At 46.3% G+C, this 25,552-nt stretch overlaps 1 protein-coding gene across 2 annotated transcripts in view; it reads left to right on the top strand.

The window, feature by feature from the left end:
* Window positions 1-25,552, top strand: part of LOC130363090 (calpain-8-like) — a 76,953-nt gene that overhangs the window by 9,575 nt on the left and 41,826 nt on the right. For both annotated transcript variants that reach the window (XM_056568437.1, XM_056568438.1), the window contains exon 4: window positions 15,532-15,665. In XM_056568437.1, coding sequence (XP_056424412.1) covers window positions 15,532-15,665 — 134 coding nt within the window. The remainder of the gene's footprint in view (window positions 1-15,531; window positions 15,666-25,552) is intronic.

Below are 25,552 nucleotides of genomic sequence, written 5' to 3'. Positions count from 1 at the left end.
AAATTTTTGGTCACTTTTTATACCAATAAAAAATGAATAAAAAGTGATCAAAAAGTCAGATCAAAACAAAAATCATACCGATAAAAAATGAGCCCTCATACCGCCCTGTACGTGGAAAAATAAAAAAGTTATAGGGGTCAGAAGATAACATTTTTAAACGTATACTGTCACGATTCGGCTGGCTGGAGGTGAATCCTCTGTGCCAGAGAGGGATTGGCGTGGACCGTGCTGGTGGACCGGTTCTAAGTTGCTACTGGTATTCACCAGAGCCCGCCGCAAAGCGGGAAGGTCTTGCAGCGGCGGTAGCAACCAGGTCGTATCCACCAGCAACGGCTCAACCTCTCTGACTGCTGAAGATAGGCGCGGTACAAGGGAGTAGACAAGAGCAAGGTCGGACGTAGCAGAAGGTCAGGGCAGGCAGCAAGGATCGTAGTCAGGGGCAACGGCAGGAGGTCTGGAACACAGGCTAGGAACACACAAGGAAACGCTTTCACTGGCACAATGGCAACAAGATCCGGCGAGGGAGTGCAGGGGAAGTGAGGTATAAATAGGGAGTGCACAGGTGAACACACTAATTAAGCCAGCTGCGCCAATCAGTGGCACAGTGGCCCTTTAAATTGCAGAGACCCGGCGCGCGCGCGCCTTACGGAGTGGGTGGCCGCGCGCGCCGGGACAAGACCGACGGAGAGCGAGTCAGGTACGGGAGCCGGGATGCGCATCGCGAGCGGGCGCCTCCCGCATAGCGAATCGCATCCCGGCTGAGAGGGGTATTGCAGCGCACCTGGTCAGCAGGTCTGACCGGGGCGCTGCAAATGCGAGGATGTTGCGAGTGCTCCGGGGAGGAGCGGGGACCCGGAGCGCTCGGCGTAACAGTACCCCCCCCTTGGGTCTCCCCCTCTTCTTGGAGCCTGAGAACCTGAGGATAAGACTTTTGTCTAGGATGTTGTCCTCAGGTTCCCAGGATCTCTCTTCTGGACCACAGCCTTCCCAATCCACCAAGAAATTTTTTTTCCCTCTGACCATCTTGGAGGCCAGAATCTCCTTCACGGAGAAGACGTCAGAAGAACCGGAAACAGGAGTGGGAGAAACAAGTTTGGGAGAGAAGCGGTTAATGATGAGTGGTTTAAGGAGAGAGACATGGAAGGCATTAGGAATACGGAGAGAAGGAGGAAGAAGGAGTTTGTAAGAGACAGGGTTAATCTGGCACAAGACTTTGAAAGGACCAAGATAGCGTGGTCCCAGTTTGTAACTGGGGACACGAAAGCGGACATATTTAGCGGAGAGCCATACCTTGTCTCCGGGAGCAAAAATGGGGGGAGTTCTTCTTTTCTTATCGGCAAACCTTTTCATGCGGGATGAAGCCTGTAAAAGAGAATTTTGGGTTTCTTTCCATATGGTGGAAAGATCACGAGTCACTTCATCCACAGCGGGCAAACCAGAGGGCAAGGGAGTAGGGAGGGGGGGGAAGAGGGTGACGGCCGTACACCACGAAAAATGGGGACTTAGCAGAAGATTCGGAGACTCTGAAGTTTATGAGAATTCGGCCCATGGTAGAAGATCTGCCCAGTCATCCTGGCGGGAGGAAACAAAATGCCGTAAATAGTCACCCAGGACCTGGTTAATTCTTTCTACTTGCCCATTGGATTGGGGATGATAAGAAGAAGAGAAGTTTAATTTAATCTTGAGCTGTTTACAGAGGGCCCTCCAGAATTTAGACACGAATTGGACGCCTCTATCCGAGACGATATGCGTGGGCAATCCATGAAGGCGAAAAATGTGTACAAAAAATTGCTTTGCCAACTGAGGCGCTGAAGGAAGACCAGGAAGAGGAATAAAATGTGCCATCTTGGAAAATCGATCAACGACCACCCAAACAACTGTGTTGCCACGGGATGAGGGCAAGTCTGTAATAAAGTCCATACCAATCTGTGACCAAGGCTGTTCGGGAACGGGCAGAGGATGAAGGAGACCAGCAGGCTTCTGGCGAGGAGTCTTATCTCGGGCACAGACAGTACAGGCCCGCACAAAATCAACAACATCCGTCTCCAGAGTCGGCCACCAATAAAAACGAGAGATGAGTTGCAAGGATTTTTTGATGCCCGCATGGCCTGCGAGATGGGAGGAGTGACCCCATTTGAGAATCCCGAGACGCTGGCGTGGAGAAACGAAGGTCTTCCCTGGAGGAGTTTGCCTGATGGAGGCTGGAGAAGTGGAGATCAGACAGTCCGGAGGAATGATGTGTTGCGGAGAGACTTCTACTTCAGAGGCATCAGAAGAACGAGAGAGGGCATCGGCCCTAATGTTCTTGTCAGCAGGGCGAAAATGAATTTCAAAGTTAAAACGGGCAAAGAACAACGACCACCTGGCCTGGCGAGGGTTCAGCCGTTGGGCAGACTGGAGATAGGAGAGATTCTTGTGATCAGTGTATATGATAACTGGAAATTTTGATCCCTCCAGCAGATGCCTCCATTCATCAAGCGCCAATTTAATGGCCAGTAGTTCTCGATCCCCGATGGAGTAGTTTCTCTCCGCCGGAGAGAAGGTCCTAGAAAAAAACCCACAAGTAACAGCATGCCCGGAAGAATTTTTTTGTAGAAGGACAGCTCCAGCTCCCACTGAGGAGGCATCTACCTCCAATAAAAAGGGTTTAGATGGGTCAGGTCTGGAGAGCACGGGAGCAGAAGAAAAGGCAGACTTGAGATGTTTAAATGCGTCTTCCGCTTGGGGAGACCAGGACTTGGGATTGGCATTTTTCTTGGTTAAAGCCACGATAGGAGCCACAATAGTGGAAAAGTGTGGAATAAATTGTCTGTAATAATTGGCGAACCCCAAAAAACGTTGGATAGCACGGAGTCCGGAGGGGCGTGGCCAATCTAAGACGGCAGAGAGTTTATCTGGGTCCATTTGTAGTCCCTGGCCAGAGACCAAGTATCCTAGGAAAGGAAGAGATTGACATTCAAACAGACATTTCTCCATTTTGGCATAAAGTTGATTGTCCCGAAGTCTCTGAAGAACCATTCGGACATGCTGGCGGTGTTCTTCTAAGTTGGCAGAAAAAATCAAAATATCGTCCAGATAAACCACAACACAGGAATATAAGAGATCACGAAAAATTTCATTAACAAAGTCTTGGAAGACGGCAGGGGCGTTGCACAGGCCAAAGGGCATGACCAGATACTCAAAGTGTCCATCTCTAGTGTTAAATGCAGTCTTCCATTCGTCCCCCTCCCTGATGCGGATGAGATTATAAGCCCCCCTTAAGTCCAGTTTGGTAAAGATGTGGGCACCTTGAAGGCGATCAAAGAGTTCCGAGATAAGAGGTAAGGGGTAGCGGTTTTTTACCGTGATTTTATTAAGTCCGCGGTAGTCAATGCAAGGGCGTAGGGAGCCATCTTTTTTGGACACAAAAAAAAATCCAGCTCCGGCAGGAGAGGAGGATTTGCGGATAAAGCCCTTTTTTAAATTCTCCTGGATGTACTCTGACATGGCAAGAGTCTCTGGAGCAGACAGAGGATAGATTCTGCCCCGGGGTGGAGTAGTACCCGGGAGGAGGTCAATAGGACAGTCATAAGGCCTGTGAGGAGGTAAAGTCTCAGCTTGCTTTTTGCAAAAAACGTCAGAATAGTCCATATAAGCCTTAGGAAGACCGGATACAGGGGGAACCACAGGGTCACGGCAGGGAGTACTGGGAACCGGTTTAAGACAGTCCTTGAGACAAGAAGTACCCCAGTTCTTGATTTCTCCTGTGGACCAATCAAGGGTTGGGGAATGGCGTTGAAGCCACGGTAATCCAAGAAGAATTTCAGAAGTGCAGTTGGAGAGGACCAAAAATTCAATTTTTTCGTGATGAGGTCCGATGCACATTAGGAGAGGTTCCGTGCGGTAACGCACGGTACAGTCCAATCTTTCATTGTTAACAGAATTGATGTAGAGGGGTCTGGCGAGACTGGTCACCGGGATGTTGAACCTGTTGATGAGAGAGGCCAAAATAAAATTTCCTGCAGATCCGGAATCCAAGAAGGCCATAGTAGAGAAGGAGAAGGTAGAAGAAGATATCCGCACAGGCACAGTAAGGCGTGGAGAAGCAGAGTTGACATCAAAAACTGTCTCACCTTTGTGCGGAATCAGCGGACGTCTTTCCAGGCGGGGAGGACGGATAGGACAATCCTTCAAGAAGTGTTCGGTACCGGCACAGATTCTCCATGCGGCGTCGTGTCCTCTCTTGAGGTGTCAAGCGAGACCGGTCAACTTGCATAGCCTCCACAGCGGGAGGCACAGGAACGGATTGCAGAGGACCAGAGGAGAGAGGAGCCGGGGAGAGAAACCGCCTCGTGCGAACAAAGTCCATATCCTGGCGGAGCTCCTGACGCCTTTCGGAAAAACGCATGTCAATGCGGGTGGCCAGATGAATAAGTTCATGCAGGTTAGCAGGAATTTCTCGTGCGGCCAGCACATCTTTAATGTTGCTGGATAGGCCTTTTTTAAAGGTCGCGCAGAGGGCCTCATTATTCCAGGATAATTCGGAGGCAAGAGTACGGAATTGGATGGCGTACTCGCCAACAGAAGAATTACCCTGGACCAGGTTCAGTCTCAGCAGAAGAGGCTCGGGCAGGTTCCTCAAAGACACTTCGAATCTCCGTGAAGAAGGAGTGTACAGAGGCAGTGACAGGGTCATTGCGGTCCCAGAGCGGTGTGGCCCATGACTGAGCTTTCCCAGACAGAAGGCTGACTACGAAAGCCACCTTAGACCTTTCAGTAGGAAACTGGTCCGACATCATCTCCAAGTGCAGGGAACATTGTGAAAGAAAGCCACGGCAAAACTTAGAGTCCCCATCAAATTTATCCGGCAAGGATAATCGTAGGCCGGAGGCGGCCACTCGCTGCGGAGGAGGTGCAGGAGCTGGCGGAGGAGATTGTTGCTGAAGCTGTGGTAGTAGCTGCTGTAGCATCACGGTCAGTTGAGACAGCTGGTGGCCTTGTTACGCTATCTGTTGCGACTGCTGGGCGACCACCGTGGTGAGGTCGGCGACAACTGGCAGTGGGACTTCAGCGGGATCCATGGCCGGATCTACTGTCACGATTCGGCTGGCTGGAGGTGGATCCTCTGTGCCAGAGAGGGATTGGCGTGGACCATGCTGGTGGACCGGTTCTAAGTTGCTACTGGTATTCACCAGAGCCCGCCGCAAAGCGGGATGGTCTTGCAGCGGCGGTAGCAACCAGGTCGTATCCACCAGCAACGGCTCAACCTCTCTGACTGCTGAAGATAGGCGCGGTACAAGGGAGTAGACAAGAGCAAGGTCGGACGTAGCAGAAGGTCAGGGCAGGCAGCAAGGATCGTAGTCAGGGGCAACGGCAGGAGGTCTGGAACACAGGCTAGGAACACACAAGGAAACGCTTTCACTGGCACAATGGCAACAAGATCCGGCGAGGGAGTGCAGGGGAAGTGAGGTATACATAGGGAGTGCACAGGTGAACACACTAATTAAGCCAGCTGCGCCAATCAGTGGCGCAGTGGCCCTTTAAATTGCAGAGACCCGGCGCGCGCGCGCCCTAAGGAGCGGGGCCGCGCGCGCCAGGACAAGACCGACGGAGAGCGAGTCAGGTACGGGAGCCGGGATGCGCATCGCGAGCGGGCGCCTCCCGCATCGCGAATCGCATCCCGGCTGAGAGGGGTATTGCAGCGCACCTGGTCAACAGGTCTGACCGGGGCGCTGCAAATGCGAGGATGTTGCGAGCGCTCCGGGGAGGAGCAGGGACCCGGAGCGCTCGGCGTAACATATACATTTTCCTGCATGTAGTTATGATTTTTTCCAGAAGTACAACAAAATCAAACCTATATAAGTAGGGTATCATTTTAACTGTATGGACCTACAGAATAATGATAAGGTGTAATTTTTACCGAAATATGCACTGCGTAGAAACGGAAGCCCCCAAAAGTTACAAAATGGCATTTTTTCTTTGATTTTGTCGCACAATGATTTTTTTTTTCCGTTTCGCCGTGCATTTTTGGGTAAAATGACTAATGTCACTGCAAAGTAGAATTGGTGACGCAAAAAATAAGCCATAATATGGATTTTTAGGTGGAAAATTGAAAGGGTTATGATTTTTAAAAGGTGAGGAGGAAAAAACGAAAGTACAAAAACGGAAAAACCCTGAGTCCTTAAGGGGTTAAAGGGGTACTCCGGTAAATCAACTGATGCCAGAAAGTTAAACCGGTTTGTAAATTACTTCTATTAAAAAATCTTAATCCTTCCAGTACTTATTAGCTGCTGAATACTATAGAGGAAATTCTTTTCTTTTTGGAATACAGAGCTCTCTGCTGAATCACGAGCACAGTGCTCTCTGCTGACATCTCTGTCCATTTTAATCCCCATAGAATACATATGCTGCTCTGGACAGTTCCTAAAATGGACAGAGATGTCAGCAGAGAGCACTGTGGTCACGACGTCAGCAGAGAGCACTGTGTTCCAAAAAGAAAAGAATTTCCTCTGTAGTATTCAGCAGCTAATAAGTACTGGAAGGATTAAGATTTTTTAATAGAAGTGATTTACAAATCTGTTTGACTTTCTGGCACCAGTTGATAAAAAAAAAAAAAAAAAAATAGTTTTCCACCGGAGTACCCCTTTAACCCCTTAAGGACGCAGGACGTAAATGTACGTCCTGGTGAGGTGGTACTTAACGCACCAGGACGTACATTTACGTCCTAAGCATAACCGCGGGCATCGGAGCGATGCCCGTGTCATGCGCGGCTGATCCCGGCTGCTGATCGCAGCCAGGGACCCGCCGGCAATGGCCTACGCCCGCGATCTCGCGGGCGTCCGCCATTAACCCCTCAGGTGCCGGGATCAATACAGATCCCGGCATCTGCGGCAGTTCGCGATTTAAATGAACGATCGGATCGCCCGCAGCGCTGCTGAGGGGATCCGATCATTCATAACGCCACACGGAGGTCCCCTCTCCTTCCTCCGTGCGGCTCCCGGCGTCTCCTGCTCTGGTCTGTGATCGAGCAGACCAGAGCAGAAGATGACCGATAATACTGATCTGTTCTATGTCCTATACATAGAACAGATCAGTATTAGCAATCATGGTATTGCTATGAATAGTCCCTTATGGGGACTATTCAAGTGTAAAAAAAAATGTAAAAAAATGTCAAAGTAAAAGTAAAAAAAAGTGAAAAATCCCCTCCCCCAATAAAAAAGTAAAACGTCAGTTTTTTCCTATTTTACCCCCAAAAAGCGTAAAAAACATTTTTTATAGACATATTTGGTATCGCCGCGTGCGTAAATGTCCGAACTATTAAAATAAAATGTTAATGATCCCGTACGGTGAACGGCGTGAACGAAAAAAAAATAAAAAAGTCCAAAATTCCTACTTTTTTAATACATTTTATTAAAAAAAAAATGATAAAAAATGTATTAAAAGTTTTTTATATGCAAATGTGGTATAAAGAAAAAGTACAGATCATGGCGCAAAAAATGAGCCCCCATACCGCCACTTATACGGAAAAATAAAAAAGTTAGAGGTCATCAAAATAAAGGGATTATAAACGTACTGTCACGATGCCGGCTGGCAGGTAGTGGATCCTAGGTAGGGATTGGCGAGGACCGTGCTAGTGGACCGGTTCTAAGTCACTACTGGTTTTCACCAGAGCCCGCCGCAAAGCGGGATGGTCTTGCTGCGGCGGTAGTGACCAGGTCGTATCCACTAGCAACGGGTCACCTCTCTGACTGCTGATGATAGGCGAGGTACAAGGGAGTAGACAGAAGCAAGGTCGGACGTAGCAGAAGGTCGGGGGCAGGCGGCAAGGTTCGTAGTCAGGGTGGATAGCAGAAGTTCTGGTACACAGGCTTAGACACACAATACGCTTTCACTAGGCACAAGGGCAACAAGATCCGGCAAGGGAGTGCATGGGAGGAGGTTAGATATAGTCAGGGACCAGGTGGAAGCCAATTAAGCAAATTGGGCCAGGCACCAATCATTGGTGCACTGGCCCTTTAAGTCTCAGGGAGCTGGCGCGCGCGCGCCCTAGAGAGCGGAGCCGCGCGCGCCAGCACATGACAGCAGGGGACGGGAACGGGTAAGTGACCTGGGATGCGATTCGCGAGCGGGCGCGTCCCGCTGTGCGAATCGCATCCCCAACGGCCATGACAGTGCAGCGCTCCCGGTCAGCGGGACTGACCGGGGAGCTGCAGGGAGAAAGACGCCGTGAGCGCTCCGGGGAGGAGCGGGGACCCGGAGCGCTAGGCGTAACAGTACCCCCCCCTTAGGTCTCCCCTTTTTTTGTCCGGTGACTGCCTCCCCTGGGATGAGGACACCGGGAAGGAATGGATGGTTTCCTCAATGGCAGGCAGTACAGCAGGAGTAGGAATGGGGAGGGAGGGCAGAGGGTGAAGCTTGGCACGGGGCAGGGAGACACAAGGACGGGAGCCATGAGGGGACACAGAGGCTTGCCTGAAGGGACTGGGAGGGGGGGGGAGAGGCATTTTCTGTGGCAGGCAGAGTCCCTAACGACTTTAGGGGGACCGGATACAGGAGGAACCACAGGGTCACGGCAGGGAGTACTGGGAACTGGTTTAAGGCAGTCCTTGGAACAAGAGGGACCCCAACTCTTGATCCCCCCAGTGGACCAGTCCAGGGTTGGGGAATGGTGTAGAAGCCAGGGTAGTCCAAGGAGAACTTCGGAAGTGCAATTGGGAAGGACAAAAAATTCAATTTTCTCGTGATGAGGTCCGATGCACATTAGGAGGGGCTCCGTGCGGTAACGCACGGTGCAATCCAACCTGGCTCCGTTGACCGCGGAAATGTGGAGTGGCTTGACAAGACGGGTCACCGGAATGCGGAATTTATTCACCAAGGACTCCCGAATAAAATTCCCAGAAGCACCAGAGTCCAGGCAGGCCACGGCTGAGAGGGAAGAGCTGGCTGAAGTAGAAATCCGTACAGGCACCGTGAGACGTGGAGAAGCCGACTTAGCATCAAGAGACGCCACACCCACGAGAGCTGGGTGCGAGCGTGCGTTTCCCAGACGTGGAGGACGGATAGGGCAATCCACCAAAAAATGTTCGGTACTGGCACAGTACAGACAAAGATTCTCTTCCTTACGGCGATTCCTCTCTTCCAGGGTCAGGCGAGACCGATCCACTTGCATGGCCTCCTCGGCGGGAGGCCTAGGCGCAGATTGCAGTGGAGACTGTGGGAGAGGTGTCCAGAGATCTAAGTCTTTTTCCTGGCGGAGCTCTTGATGTCTCTCAGAAAAACGCATGTCAATGCGAGTGGCTAGATGAATGAGTTCATGCAGGTTAGCAGGAGTTTCTCGTGCGGCCAGAACATCTTTAATGTTGCTGGATAGGCCTTTTTTAAAGGTCGCGCAGAGGGCCTCATTATTCCAGGATAGTTCAGAAGCAAGAGTACGGAATTGTATGGCGTACTCGCCAACGGAAGAATTACCCTGGACCAGGTTCAGCAGGGCAGTCTCAGCAGAAGAGGCTCGGGCAGGTTCCTCAAAGACACTTCGAATTTCCGAGAAGAAGGAGTGTACAGAGGCAGTGACGGGGTCATTGCGGTCCCAGAGCGGTGTGGCCCATGACAGGGCTTTTCCAGACAGAAGGCTGACTACGAAAGCCACCTTAGACCTTTCAGTAGGAAACTGGTCCGACATCATCTCCAAGTGCAGGGAACATTGCGAAAGAAAGCCACGGCAAAACTTAGAGTCCCCAATAAATTTGTCCGGCAAGGACAGGCGGAGGCTAGGAGTGGCCACTCGCTGCGGAAGGGGTGCAGGAGCTGGCGGAGGAGATGATTGCTGCTGAAGTTGCGACTGAAGTTGCTGCACAATGGTGAATACTTCCGACAGCTGGTGGGTTAGATGGGCGATCTGTCGGGATTGCTGGGCGACCACCGTGGTGATATCAGAGATATAAGGCAGAGGGACGTCAGCGGGATCCATGGCCGGATCTACTGTCACGATGCCGGCTGGCAGGTAGTGGATCCTCTGTGCCAGAGAGGGATTGGCGAGGACCGTGCTAGTGGACCGGTTCTAAGTCACTACTGGTTTTCACCAGAGCCCGCCGCAAAGCGGGATGGTCTTGCTGCGGCGGTAGTGACCAGGTCGTATCCACTAGCAACGGGTCACCTCTCTGACTGCTGAAGATAGGCGCGGTACAAGGGAGTAGACAGAAGCAAGGTCGGACGTAGCAGAAGGTCGGGGGCAGGCGGCAAGGTTCGTAGTCAGGGTGGATAGCAGAAGTTCTGGTACACAGGCTTAGACACACAATACGCTTTCACTAGGCACAAGGGCAACAAGATCCGGCAAGGGAGTGCATGGGAGGAGGTTAGATATAGTCAGGGACCAGGTGGAAGCCAATTAAGCAAATTGGGCCAGGCACCAATCATTGGTGCACTGGCCCTTTAAGTCTCAGGGAGCTGGCGCGCGCGCGCCCTAGAGAGCGGAGCCGCGCGCGCCAGCACATGACAGCAGGGGACGGGAACGGGTAAGTGACCTGGGATGCGATTCGCGAGCGGGCGCGTCCCGCTGTGCGAATCGCATCCCCAACGGCCATGACAGTGCAGCGCTCCCGGTCAGCCGGACTGACCGGGGAGCTGCAGGGAGAAAGACGCCGTGAGCGCTCCGGGGAGGAGCGGGGACCCGGAGCGCTAGGCGTAACAGTACCCCCCCCCTTAGGTCTCCCCTTTTTTTTGTCCGGTGACTGCCTCCCCTGGGATGAGGACACCGGGAAGGAATGGATGGTTTCCTCAATGGCAGGCAGTACAGCAGGAGTAGGAATGGGGAGGGAGGGCAGAGGGTGAAGCTTGGCACGGGGCAGGGAGACACAAGGACGGGAGCCATGAGGGGACACAGAGGCTTGCCTGAAGGGACTGGGAGGGGGGGGAGAGGCATTTTCTGTGGCAGGCAGAGTCCCTAACGACTTTAGGGGGACCGGATACAGGAGGAACCACAGGGTCACGGCAGGGAGTACTGGGAACTGGTTTAAGGCAGTCCTTGGAACAAGAGGGACCCCAACTCTTGATCCCCCCAGTGGACCAGTCCAGGGTTGGGGAATGGTGTAGAAGCCAGGGTAGTCCAAGGAGAACTTCGGAAGTGCAATTGGGAAGGACAAAAAATTCAATTTTCTCGTGATGAGGTCCGATGCACATTAGGAGGGGCTCCGTGCGGTAACGCACGGTGCAATCCAACCTGGCTCCGTTGACCGCGGAAATGTGGAGTGGCTTGACAAGACGGGTCACCGGAATGCGGAATTTATTCACCAAGGACTCCCGAATAAAATTCCCAGAAGCACCAGAGTCCAGGCAGGCCACGGCTGAGAGGGAAGAGCTGGCTGAAGTAGAAATCCGTACAGGCACCGTGAGACGTGGAGAAGCCGACTTAGCATCAAGAGACGCCACACCCACGAGAGCTGGGTGCGAGCGTGCGTTTCCCAGACGTGGAGGACGGATAGGGCAATCCACCAAAAAATGTTCGGTACTGGCACAGTACAGACAAAGATTCTCTTCCTTACGGCGATTCCTCTCTTCCAGGGTCAGGCGAGACCGATCCACTTGCATGGCCTCCTCGGCGGGAGGCCTAGGCGCAGATTGCAGTGGAGACTGTGGGAGAGGTGTCCAGAGATCTAAGTCTTTTTCCTGGCGGAGCTCTTGATGTCTCTCAGAAAAACGCATGTCAATGCGAGTGGCTAGATGAATGAGTTCATGCAGGTTAGCAGGAGTTTCTCGTGCGGCCAGAACATCTTTAATGTTGCTGGATAGGCCTTTTTTAAAGGTCGCGCAGAGGGCCTCATTATTCCAGGATAGTTCAGAAGCAAGAGTACGGAATTGTATGGCGTACTCGCCAACGGAAGAATTACCCTGGACCAGGTTCAGCAGGGCAGTCTCAGCAGAAGAGGCTCGGGCAGGTTCCTCAAAGACACTTCGAATTTCCGAGAAGAAGGAGTGTACAGAGGCAGTGACGGGGTCATTGCGGTCCCAGAGCGGTGTGGCCCATGACAGGGCTTTTCCAGACAGAAGGCTGACTACGAAAGCCACCTTAGACCTTTCAGTAGGAAACTGGTCCGACATCATCTCCAAGTGCAGGGAACATTGCGAAAGAAAGCCACGGCAAAACTTAGAGTCCCCATTAAATTTGTCCGGCAAGGACAGGCGGAGGCTAGGAGTGGCCACTCGCTGCGGAAGGGGTGCAGGAGCTGGCGGAGGAGATGATTGCTGCTGAAGTTGCGACTGAAGTTGCTGCACAATGGTGAATACTTCCGACAGCTGGTGGGTTAGATGGGCGATCTGTCGGGATTGCTGGGCGACCACCGTGGTGATATCAGAGATATAAGGCAGAGGGACGTCAGCGGGATCCATGGCCGGATCTACTGTCACGATGCCGGCTGGCAGGTAGTGGATCCTCTGTGCCAGAGAGGGATTGGCGAGGACCGTGCTAGTGGACCGGTTCTAAGTCACTACTGGTTTTCACCAGAGCCCGCCGCAAAGCAGGATGGTCTTGCTGCGGCGGTAGTGACCAGGTCGTATCCACTAGCAACGGGTCACCTCTCTGACTGCTGAAGATAGGCGCGGTACAAGGGAGTAGACAGAAGCAAGGTCGGACGTAGCAGAAGGTCGGGGGCAGGCGGCAAGGTTCGTAGTCAGGGTGGATAGCAGAAGTTCTGGTACACAGGCTTAGACACACAATACGCTTTCACTAGGCACAAGGGCAACAAGATCCGGCAAGGGAGTGCATGGGAGGAGGTTAGATATAGTCAGGGACCAGGTGGAAGCCAATTAAGCAAATTGGGCCAGGCACCAATCATTGGTGCACTGGCCCTTTAAGTCTCAGGGAGCTGGCGCGCGCGCGCCCTAGAGAGCGGAGCCGCGCGCGCCAGCACATGACAGCAGGGGACGGGAACGGGTAAGTGACCTGGGATGCGATTCGCGAGCGGGCGCGTCCCGCTGTGCGAATCGCATCCCCAACGGCCATGACAGTGCAGCGCTCCCGGTCAGCGGGACTGACCGGGGAGCTGCAGGGAGAAAGACGCCGTGAGCGCTCCGGGGAGGAGCGGGGACCCGGAGCGCTAGGCGTAACACGTACTAATTTGGTTAAAAAGTTTGTGATTTTTTTTAAGCGCAACAATAATATAAAAGTATATAATAATGGGTATCATTTTAATCGTATTGACCCTCAGAATAAAGAACACATGTAATTTTTTCCATAAATTGTACGGCGTGAAAACAAAACCTTCCAAAATTAGCAAAATTGCGTTTTTCGTTTTAATTTCCCCACAAAAATAGTGTTTTTTGGTTGCGCCATACATTTTATGATATAATGAGTGATGTCATTACAAAGGACAACTGGTCGCGCAAAAAACAAGCCCTCATATTAGTCTGTGGATGAAAATATAAAAGAGTTATGATTTTTAGAAGGCGAGGAGGAAAAAATGAAACCGTAAAAATTAAATTGTCTGAGTCCTTAAGGGGTTAAACAAAAATAAAACATAGAAAACTTCATTTTTTTAAACAAGGTTAGAAAGACTTTTTATTTGCCATAAGGAGTGCAATAGCAAAAATTTGTTTTAATGAGAGTGAACATTTAAGAATTTTTCGTGATTTTTTTGGCAACAAACCCCGCTTTGGACCTGCATGTTCTTAAAGGGGTATTCCAGGAAAAAACTTTTCTTTATATATCAACTGGCTCCAGAAAGTTAAACAGATTTGTAAATGACTTCTATTAAAAAATCTTAATCCTTTCAGTACTTATGAGCTTCTGAAGTTAAGGTTGTTCTTTTCTGTCTAAGTGCTCTCCGATGACACCTGTCTCGGGAAACGCCCAGTTTAGAAGCAAATCCCCATAGCAAACCTCTTCTAAACTCGGCGTTTCCCGAGACACGTGTCATCAGAGAGCACTTAGACAGAAAAGAACAACCTTAACTTCAGAAGCTCATAAGTACTGAAAGGATTAAGATTTTTTAATAGAAGTCATTTACAAATCTGTTTAACTTTCTGGAGCCAGTTGATATATAAAGAAAAGTTTTTTCCTGGAATACCCCTTTAAAGCGTCGCTGCCATTTGAATAAACTTTTGACCCAGATGGGTCAAAAAGTTTAGATTGCGGAGTATATTTGAGGGGAGATAACAATAAACACTGCCCAATATATATTGCCCCAGCCCTAGTTTATTGTTATCTCCCCTCACATATACTTCATTGCCATCTTGTGTCTCTCCACCATTTTTCATTTGTCTTGTGTGTGTGTTCATGTTTTTTATGGGTATATTATGTTGGGTATCTATTCGTTGATCATGTTTAATCAAAGAATTATTGAATTACGAATTTGTTGTTTGTGAATTCTCTTTGGCCAGTTTTGGGGTATTTTTGTCTTAGTATGTAACTATTTGATTTATATATATATATTTTTTTGAGGTTTTTGTCCCTATCTTTATTATTGGTTATCTATTTAAAGGGGTACACCACTGCTAGACATGTTATCCCCTATCCATAGATAGGGATAGGGGATAACATGTCTGATGGTGGGCATCCGGTCGCTGGGGACCCTCGCGATCTCTGCCGCGGCACCCCAAGTCATCCGGTGCACGGAGCGAACTTCGTGCAGTGCCGGATGACTGTTGAGCAAAGCCGCCATGTCCCCCTCCTATAGACATGAATTGAGGGGACGTGATGTCACAATCACGGAAGATCACAGAGATCGCAGGGGGTTCCCAAAGGCTGGACCCCCCTCAATCAGACATGTTATCCCCTACTTTTTGGATAGGGGATAACTTGTATGCAAAGTACCCCTTTAATTGAGACTTGGGGTGGCTAGTATAAGATGGGTATCTTCCTCCCGGAGGACAGCAAATTTGAAAACTTTTTTTTACCCCAGACCTACCCTATACCTAATTTTCTTTTTTTGCATAAATTATTATCACAATAAAAGTACATTGAAAGATTCACAAGCGTACCTGTTGTTTTAAAGGGGTACTCCACTGCTCAGCGTTTGGAACAAACTGTTCCGAACACTGGATCCGGTGTCGGGAGCTCGTGACATCATAGCCCCACCCCCTCAATGCAAGTCTATGGGAGGGGGCGTGACAGCCGTCACGCCCCCTCCCATAGACTTGCATTGAGGGGGCGGGGCGTGAAAAAATGAAGGGGCGGGGTTATGACATCACGAGCTTCTGGCGCTGGCTCCAGCATTTGGAGTACCCCTTTAAGAAAGAGATATGTCAAAGGCTTTGATCCCAGGGGGCCTAAGTGTCCAGACGCCAACCAATTGTGAGAACAAGCACGGCTCATTGTGGCTATTGTCACAGTGTGAACACTCATGATAACTTTTGACGTGTCTCTACAACATGTCAAAAGGTTTTTTAAAGTGACAGTGCCTATTTAGGGTCATAAAAGAAAATCTCTGAATCCGGTTGTTACCATAACAAGACAAAACAAAGTTACTATTCTTCGCGTCTATGAAGAGATCCGTGACTCAGATGTCAGGTGGAACAATGTCACATTCCATCCTACACTAATCTATAAGCTGTTTCCCCCAGTTCTGGCAGTACGGTGAGTGGGTGGATGTTGTCGTGGATGATCGGCTGCCTACCAAGAAATCAAAACTGCTGTTTGTCAAGTCTACCAGTGCCAGCGAGTTCTGGAGCGCCCTACTGGAGAAGGCCTATGCCAAGTAAGAACCCAACCGGGACTAATAAGGGGCATAAGGGACATCTTAGCTATGAGGAAAGATTAAAGGTAGAGTCACACGTAGCGTATACGCTGTGTAATTGATGCATATACATATTTCAGTGCTAGCAAAATATATAGGTGTTTATTATTGCTTCCATAGACTTTGCTGGCACTGAAATATGCATAAAATGCACATATGCATAAAATATGCATAAAATACACATATGTATCAAATATGCATCAAATACACATAGGTATCAAACATGCATCAAATACACATATGCATCAAATATGCACCAAATACACATATGCATCAAAGATGCATCAAATACACATATGTATCAAACATGCATCAAACACACATATGCATTAAATATACATCAAATACACATATGCATAAAATATGCATCAAATACACATATGCATCAAATATACATCAAATACACATATGCATCAAATATACATCAAATACACATATGCATCAAACACACATATGCAGCAAATACACATATGCATCAAACACACATATGCAGCAAATACACATATGCATCAAATACACATATGTATCAAATATGCATCAAATACACATATGCATCAAATATGCATCAAATACACATATGTATCAAACATGCATCAAATACACATATGCATCAAATATACATCAAATACACATATGCATCAAATATACATCAAATACACATATGTATCAAACATGCATCAAATACACATATGCATCAAATATGCATCAAATACACATATGCATCAAATATACATCAAATACACATATGCATCAAATATGCATCAAATACACATATGCATCAAATACACATATGTATTAAATATGCATCAAATACACATATGCATCAAATATGCATCAAATACACATATGCATCAAATATGCATCAAATACACATATGTATCAAACATGCATCAAATACACATATGCATTAAATATACATCAAATACACATATGTATCAAATACACATATGCATCAAATATGCATCAAATACACATATGCATCAAATATACATCAAATACACATATGCATCAAATATGCATCAAATACACATATGCATCAAATACACATATGTATTAAATATGCATCAAATACACATATGCATCAAATATACATCAAATACACATATGCATCAAATATACATCAAATACACATATGCATCAAATATGCATCAAATACACATATGTATCAAATATGCATCAAATACACATATGCATCAAATACACATAGGTATCAAACATGCATCAAATACACATATGCATCAAATATGCATCAAATACACATATGCATCAAATATGCATCAAATACACATATGCATCAAATATGCATCAAATACACATATGTATCAAACATGCATCAAATACACATATGCATTAAATATACATCAAATACACATATGTATCAAATATACATCAAATACACATATGCATCAAATATGCATCAAATACACATATGCATCAAATATACATCAAATACACATATGCATCAAATATGCATCAAATACACATATGCATCAAATACACATATGTATTAAATATGCATCAAATACACATATGCATCAAATATACATCAAATACACATATGCATCAAATATACATCAAATACACATATGCATCAAATATGCATCAAATACACATATGTATCAAATATGCATCAAATACACATATGCATCAAATACACATAGGTATCAAACATGCATCAAATACACATATGCATCAAATATGCATCAAATACACATATGCATCAAATATGCATCAAATACACATATGTATCAAACATGCATCAAATACACATATGTATCAAACATGCATCAAATACACATATGCATCAAATATGCACCAAATACACATATGCATCAAAGATGCATCAAATACACATATGTATCAAACATGCATCAAACACACATATGCATTAAATATACATCAAATACACATATGCATCAAATATACATCAAATACACATATGCATCAAATATACATCAAATACACATATGCATCAAACACACATATGCAGCAAATACACATATGCATCAAACACACATATGCAGCAAATACACATATGCATCAAATACACATATGTATCAAATATGCATCAAATACACATATGCATCAAATATGCATCAAATACACATATGTATCAAACATGCATCAAATACACATATGCATCAAATATGCATCAAATACACATATGCATCAAATATACATCAAATACACATATGCATCAAATATGCATCAAATACACATATGCATCAAATACACATATGTATTAAATATGCATCAAATACACATATGCATCAAATATGCATCAAATACACATATGCATCAAATATGCATCAAATACACATATGTATCAAATATGCATCAAATACACATATGTATCAAATATGCATCAAATACACATATGCATTAAATATACATCAAATACACATATGTATCAAATATACATCAAATACACATATGCATCAAATATGCATCAAATACACATATGCATCAAATATACATCAAATACACATATGCATCAAATATGCATCAAATACACATATGCATCAAATACACATATGTATTAAATATGCATCAAATACACATATGCATCAAATATACATCAAATACACATATGCATCAAATATACATCAAATACACATATGCATCAAATATGCATCAAATACACATATGTATCAAATATGCATCAAATACACATATGCATCAAATACACATAGGTATCAAACATGCATCAAATACACATATGCATCAAATATGCATCAAATACACATATGCATCAAATATGCATCAAATACACATATGTATCAAACATGCATCAAATACACATATGCATTAAATATACATCAAATACACATATGTATCAAATATACATCAAATACACATATGCATATGCATCAAACACACATATGCAGCAAATACACATATGCATCAAATACACATATGTATCAAATATGCATCAAATACACATATGCATCAAATATGCATCAAATACACATATGCATCAAATACACATATGTATCAAATATACATCAAATACACATATGCATCAAATATGCATCAAATACACATATGCATTAAATATACATCAAATACACATATGTATCAAATATACATCAAATACACATATGCATCAAACACACATATGCAGCAAATACACATATGCATCAAATACACATATGTATCAAATATACATCAAATACACATATGCATCAAATATGCATCAAATACACATATGCATCAAATATACATCAAATACACATATGCATCAAATATACATCAAATACACATATGCATCAAATATACATCAAATACACATATGCATCAAATATGCATCAAATACACATATGCATCAAATATGCATCAAATACACATATGTATCAAATATGCATCAAATACACATATGTATCAAATATGCATCAAATACACATATGCATTAAATATACATCAAATACACATATGTATCAAATATACATCAAATACACATATGCATCAAATATACATCAAATACACATATGCATCAAATATGCATCAAATACACATATGCATCAAATACACATATGTATTAAATATGCATCAAATACACATATGCATCAAATATACATCAAATACACATATGCATCAAATATACATCAAATACACATATGCATCAAATATGCATCAAATACACATATGTATCAAATATGCATCAAATACACATATGCATCAAATACACATAGGTATCAAACATGCATCAAATACACATATGCATCAAATATGCATCAAATACACATATGCATCAAATATGCATCAAATACACATATGTATCAAACATGCATCAAATACACATATGCATTAAATATACATCAAATACACATATGTATCAAATATACATCAAATACACATATGCATCAAATATGCATCAAATACACATATGCAGCAAATACACATATGCATCAAATACACATATGTATCAAATATGCATCAAATACACATATGCATCAAATATGCATCAAATACACATATGCATCAAATACACATATGTATCAAATATACATCAAATACACATATGCATCAAATATGCATCAAATACACATATGCATTAAATATACATCAAATACACATATGTATCAAATATACATCAAATACACATATGCATCAAACACACATATGCAGCAAATACACATATGCATCAAATACACATATGTATCAAATATACATCAAATACACATATGCATCAAATATGCATCAAATACACATATGCATCAAATATACATCAAATACACATATGCATCAAATATACATCAAATACACATATGCATCAAATATACATCAAATACACATATGCATCAAATATGCATCAAATACACATATGTATCAAATATGCATCAAATACACATATGTATCAAATATACATCAAATACACATATGCATCAAATATGCATCAAATACACATATGCATCAAATATGCATCAAATACACATATGCATCAAATATACATCAAATACACATATGCATCAAACATGCATCAAATACACATATGTATCAAATACACATAGGTATCAAACATGCATCAAATACACATATGCATCAAATATGCATCAAATACACATATGCATCAAATACACATATGCATCAAATACACATATTGATCAAACATGCATCAAATACACATATGCATCAAATGTACATACGAATCAAATACGCATTAAATATGAATATGCCTCGACTATACAGCGTATACGCTACGTGTGACCCTACCCTAAAAGTATTACATTTGTTTACTCTTCAGAAGAAACGCTTAAAACCAACTAATTTAAGTCTATAAATGGTCCTTAGAAAAAACATGGGGAAAAACTGTTTCAGGTAAATATCACCTGAAAAGACAAGGGGGCGCTCCCCCTGATTTGAGAAAAAGAAAAGTTTAGTCTGCAAGGGCGACAAGACGATTTTACCATAAAAACTGTGAATTTATGGAACAGTCTACCTCAGGAACTGCTCACATCATAAACAGTTTGGGGCTTAAACAAGCTTTGATACATTTTTAGAACAAATTAACATTAATGCAGATGCAGAAATATGGAATCCCCTCCTCTTTATCCACCCGTACCCCTTTTCTTTCACCGCCTTGGTTGAATTTGATGAACACACCAATACCGATAAGCTCAGACAAGGATCTAATGCAGTGTTTTTTTCCAAACAGTGCGTCTTCAGCTGTTGCAAAAGCACAACTCCCAGCATGCCCGGACAGCCAAAGGCTGTCCGGGCATGCTGGGAGTTGTAGTTTTGCAACAGCTGGTGATGTACTGTTTGGAAAACACTGATCTAATGTATACAGGGCCCTGTACACAGAAGATGTAGATTTTATTATGCCCGATCCTTTGTTCAGATGAGATATAAGCCGAGGTGTCTGGCAGCTGCTTAATTATTTCCATGGAAATTACCATAAATTTGACAAATACATTGTATGAATCAGAGTATTAAAGTGTACCTAAAAAGCTTTTGAAACCTTGTAGAGACATGTCAAAAGTTTTGATTGGTCGGGGTCGTGTTCAGACGGAGACACAGACTTAGACTTTCCCATAGACTTACATGGTAAGTTTGTCTCTCTTAGGGCGCTCTTCTCCCAGCTAGTTCTAGCATGGGTCATGGTGTGAATGCTCAGACCCCGACCGATCAAAACTTCTGTCACGTTTCTACATCATGTCAAAAATATTTTGTAAGTGACAGTATACATTTAATCCCTTCTCAACGCTTGACGTACCAGTACGTCCTAGGTGGGGTGAGGGGAATATGGGGGGGCCAGCATGTTGGTAGTGTGTCATAACCCGCAGATTGCTCCATTGTCCGTCATTTAAATGGTGAAACGCTGCGACCAAGCACAGCATTTAAAAATTAGATGCCAGTAATCCCTGGTTTCTAGGGGTCCCATCGGCACCCCCATAATTTAATCATGGGGTGACGATGGGTTTCCAGGAAAGCCCAGGGCCTTATGTGTCCCTCAGTGTCTTCTCTGGATCGGCGATTGTTAAAGGAGTACTCTGCTGCTCCAGTGTTCGGAACATTTCGTTTCAAACACTTGGAGCGGGTGGCCGGGGTCGTGACGTCACCCCACGCCCCCTAAATCCCAGTGGCGGTACCCCCGCCATCAGACATCTTATCCACTATCCTTTGGATGGGAGATAAGATGTCTATGGGCGGAGTACCCCTTTAGAGCCTGCCTTGATCAGGCTTTACAATCGACTACTGATAATGCTGATCAATGTAATACAATAGCTATGTAAGCCATCTATTAACGGCTTATAATATGGCCCTAGGAATGGCGTAAATGTAAAATAATTCAAAACACCAAAATACTATCTGTGCCTACATCATTTCAAGGAAGAGAAAGGTAGGCAGTACTATCTGTATATATGTCATTTACAGGATGAGACAGGGAGGCAGTACTATCTGTAAATATGTCTTTTACAGGATGAGAAAGGGAGGCAGTACTATCTGTATATATGTCTTTTACAGGATGACACAGGGAGGCAGTACTATCTGTATATATGTCATTTACAGGATGACACAGGGAGGCAGTACTATCTGTATATATGTAATTTACAGGATGAGACAGGGAGGCAGTACTATCTGTATATATGTCACTCACAGTATGAGACAGGGAGGCAGTATTATCTGTATATATGTAATTTACAGGATAAGACAGGGAGGCAGTACTATCTGTATATATGTCATTTACAGGAGGAGACAGGAAGGCAATATTATCTGTATATATGTCATTTACAGTATGAGACAGGGAGGCAGTACTTTCTGTACATATGTCATTTACAGGATGAGACAGGGAGGCAGTACTATCTGTACATACATCCTTTACAGGATGAGACAGGGAGGCAGTATTATCTGTATATGTAATTTACAGGATGAGACAGGGAGACAGTACTATCTGTATATATGTCATTTACAGGATGAAACAGGGAGGCAGTACCATCTGTATATATGTCATTTGCAGGATGAGACAGGGAGGCAGTTGTTACGCCGAGCGCTCCGGGTCCCCGCTCCTCCCCGGAGCGCTCACGGCGTCTCTCTCCCTGCAGCGCCCCGGTCAGTCCCGCTGACCGGGAGCGCTGCACTGACATGGCCGTCGGGGATGCGATTCGCACAGCGGGACGCGCCCGCTCGCGAATCGCATCCCAAGTCACTTACCCGTCCCGGTCCCCTGCTGTCATGTGCTGGCGCGCGCGGCTCCGCTCTCTAGGGCGCGCGCGCGCCAGCTCTCTGAGACTTAAAGGGCCAGTGCACCAATGATTGGTGCCTGGCCCAATTAGCTTAATTAGTTTCCACCTGTGCACTCCCTACTTATACCTCACTTCCCCTGCACTCCCTTGCCGGATCTTGTTGCCCTTGTGCCAGAGGAAGCCCTTCCTTGAGTGTTCCTAGCCTGTGTTCCAGACCTCCTGCCGTTGCCCCTGACTACGATCCTTGCTGCCTGCCCTGACCTTCTGCTACGTCCGACCTTGCTCTTGCCTTATCCCTTGTACCATGCCTATCTCAGCAGTCAGAGAGGTTGAGCCGTTGCCGGTGGATACGACCTGGTTGCTACCGCCGCTGCAAGACCATCCCGCTTTGCGGCGGGCTCTGGTGAAAACCAGTAGCTACTTAGAACCGGTCCACCGACACGGTCCACGCCAAACCCTCTCTGACACAGAGGATCCACCTCCAGCCTGCCGATCCGTGACAGTAGATCCGGCCATGGATTCCGCTGAGGTGCCGCTGTCAAGTCTTGCCGACATTTCCACGGTGATTGCCCAGCAATCCCTAATGATCACCCAACGAAATCACCAGCTGGCATACTTGACCACCGTGACACAGCAACTTCAGTCACAGATACAGCAGCTGCTGCCGCAGATACAGCAACTTCAGTCTCAGACACAGCAGCTGCAACAGCAACAACCATCTCCTCCGCCGGCTCCTGCAACTCCTCCGCAGCGACCGGCCGCTCCTAACCCCTGCTTGTCCCTGCCGGACAAATTTGATGGGGACTCTAGACTCTGCCGTGGTCTCCTGCCTGGGAAGGCCCTGCCATGTGCCACACCGCTCGGAGCACCTCTCTCACAGTATCCTTTGCAATCCACCCCTGTGCCTCCCGCCGAGGAGGCTATGCAAGTGGATCGGTCTCGCCTGACCCCTGAAGAGAGGACTCGCCGCAGAAAGAAAGATTTACTTCTATACTGCACTGTGCGTTACCGCACAGAACCCCTGCTCTTGAGCATGGAACTTTTTGTTTTGCCCAAATGCTCCTCTGAACTCCTCCTCGGTCTGCCATGGCTCCAACGCCACTCCTCTACCCTTGTCTGGACCACCGGGGAGATCATGAGCTGGGGTGCTTCTTGCCACAGAAAATGCCTCACGTCTGCTCCCAGTCCCGTCAGTCAAACCTCTGTGTCTCCCCCTTTACCTGGTCTCCCCAAGGCCTATCTGGACTATGCTGTGTCTCCTCCTCACAGCCCCCGTCCTGTTAACACTCTGCCCCGTGCCAAGCTTGACCCTCTTCCCTCCCTCCCCACCCCCACGCCTTCTTGTGTGCCCGCTGTTGATGAGGTTTCCCGGGGCTTCGCCACTGTCTGGAAAAAGACTCTAAAATTCCTCATACTAGCCTCATCCCGGGTGAAGAAGCTTGCCGGAAAAAAGAGAAGAGCTCCTCCTGTTTTTGCGTGGCTCTCCGCCAAGTATATCCGCTTCCGTGTCCCCAGTTTTTATCTGGGACCACGTTACCTTGGACCCTTTGAAGTTAAATACCTAGAGGAAGCCACTCCGGTCTCCGGGTCCTCAGACGTCTTCCGGATTAAAGAATTTTCAGGTCCCAAAAAGAGGGGGAGACCCAAGGGGGGGGGGGTACTGTTACGCCGAGCGCTCCGGGTCCCCGCTCCTCCCCGGAGCGCTCACGGCGTCTCTCTCCCTGCAGCGCCCCGGTCAGTCCCGCTGACCGGGAGCGCTGCACTGACATGGCCGTCGGGGATGCGATTCGCACAGCGGGACGCGCCCGCTCGCGAATCGCATCCCAAGTCACTTACCCGTCCCGGTCCCCTGCTGTCATGTGCTGGCGCGCGCGGCTCCGCTCTCTAGGGCGCGCGCGCGCCAGCTCTCTGAGACTTAAAGGGCCAGTGCACCAATGATTGGTGCCTGGCCCAATTAGCTTAATTAGTTTCCACCTGTGCACTCCCTACTTATACCTCACTTCCCCTGCACTCCCTTGCCGGATCTTGTTGCCCTTGTGCCAGAGGAAGCCCTTCCTTGAGTGTTCCTAGCCTGTGTTCCAGACCTCCTGCCGTTGCCCCTGACTACGATCCTTGCTGCCTGCCCTGACCTTCTGCTACGTCCGACCTTGCTCTTGCCTTATCCCTTGTACCATGCCTATCTCAGCAGTCAGAGAGGTTGAGCCGTTGCCGGTGGATACGACCTGGTTGCTACCGCCGCTGCAAGACCATCCCGCATTGCGGCGGGCTCTGGTGAAAACCAGTAGCTACTTAGAACCGGTCCACCGACACGGTCCACTCCAAACCCTCTCTGACACAGAGGATCCACCTCCAGCCTGCCGATCCGTGACAGCAGTATTACCTGTATATATGTCATTTACAGGATGAGACAGGTAGACAGTACTATCTGTATATATGTCATTTACAGGATGAGACAGGAAGGCAGTATTATCTGTATATATGTCATCTAAAGGATGAGACAGGGAGGCAGTACTATCTGTACATATGTCATTTACAGGATGAAACAGGGAGGCAGTACTATCTGTATATATGTCATTTACAGTATGAGACAGGGAGGCAGTACTATCTGTATATATGTCATTTACAGGATGAGACAGTGAGGCAGTAATCTCTGTATATACG

This window comes from Hyla sarda, chromosome 3, assembly GCF_029499605.1.
Source record: "Hyla sarda isolate aHylSar1 chromosome 3, aHylSar1.hap1, whole genome shotgun sequence".
Classification (NCBI taxonomy): Eukaryota; Metazoa; Chordata; class Amphibia; order Anura; family Hylidae; genus Hyla; species Hyla sarda.
This window is presented reverse-complemented; position numbering and strand designations above follow the sequence as displayed.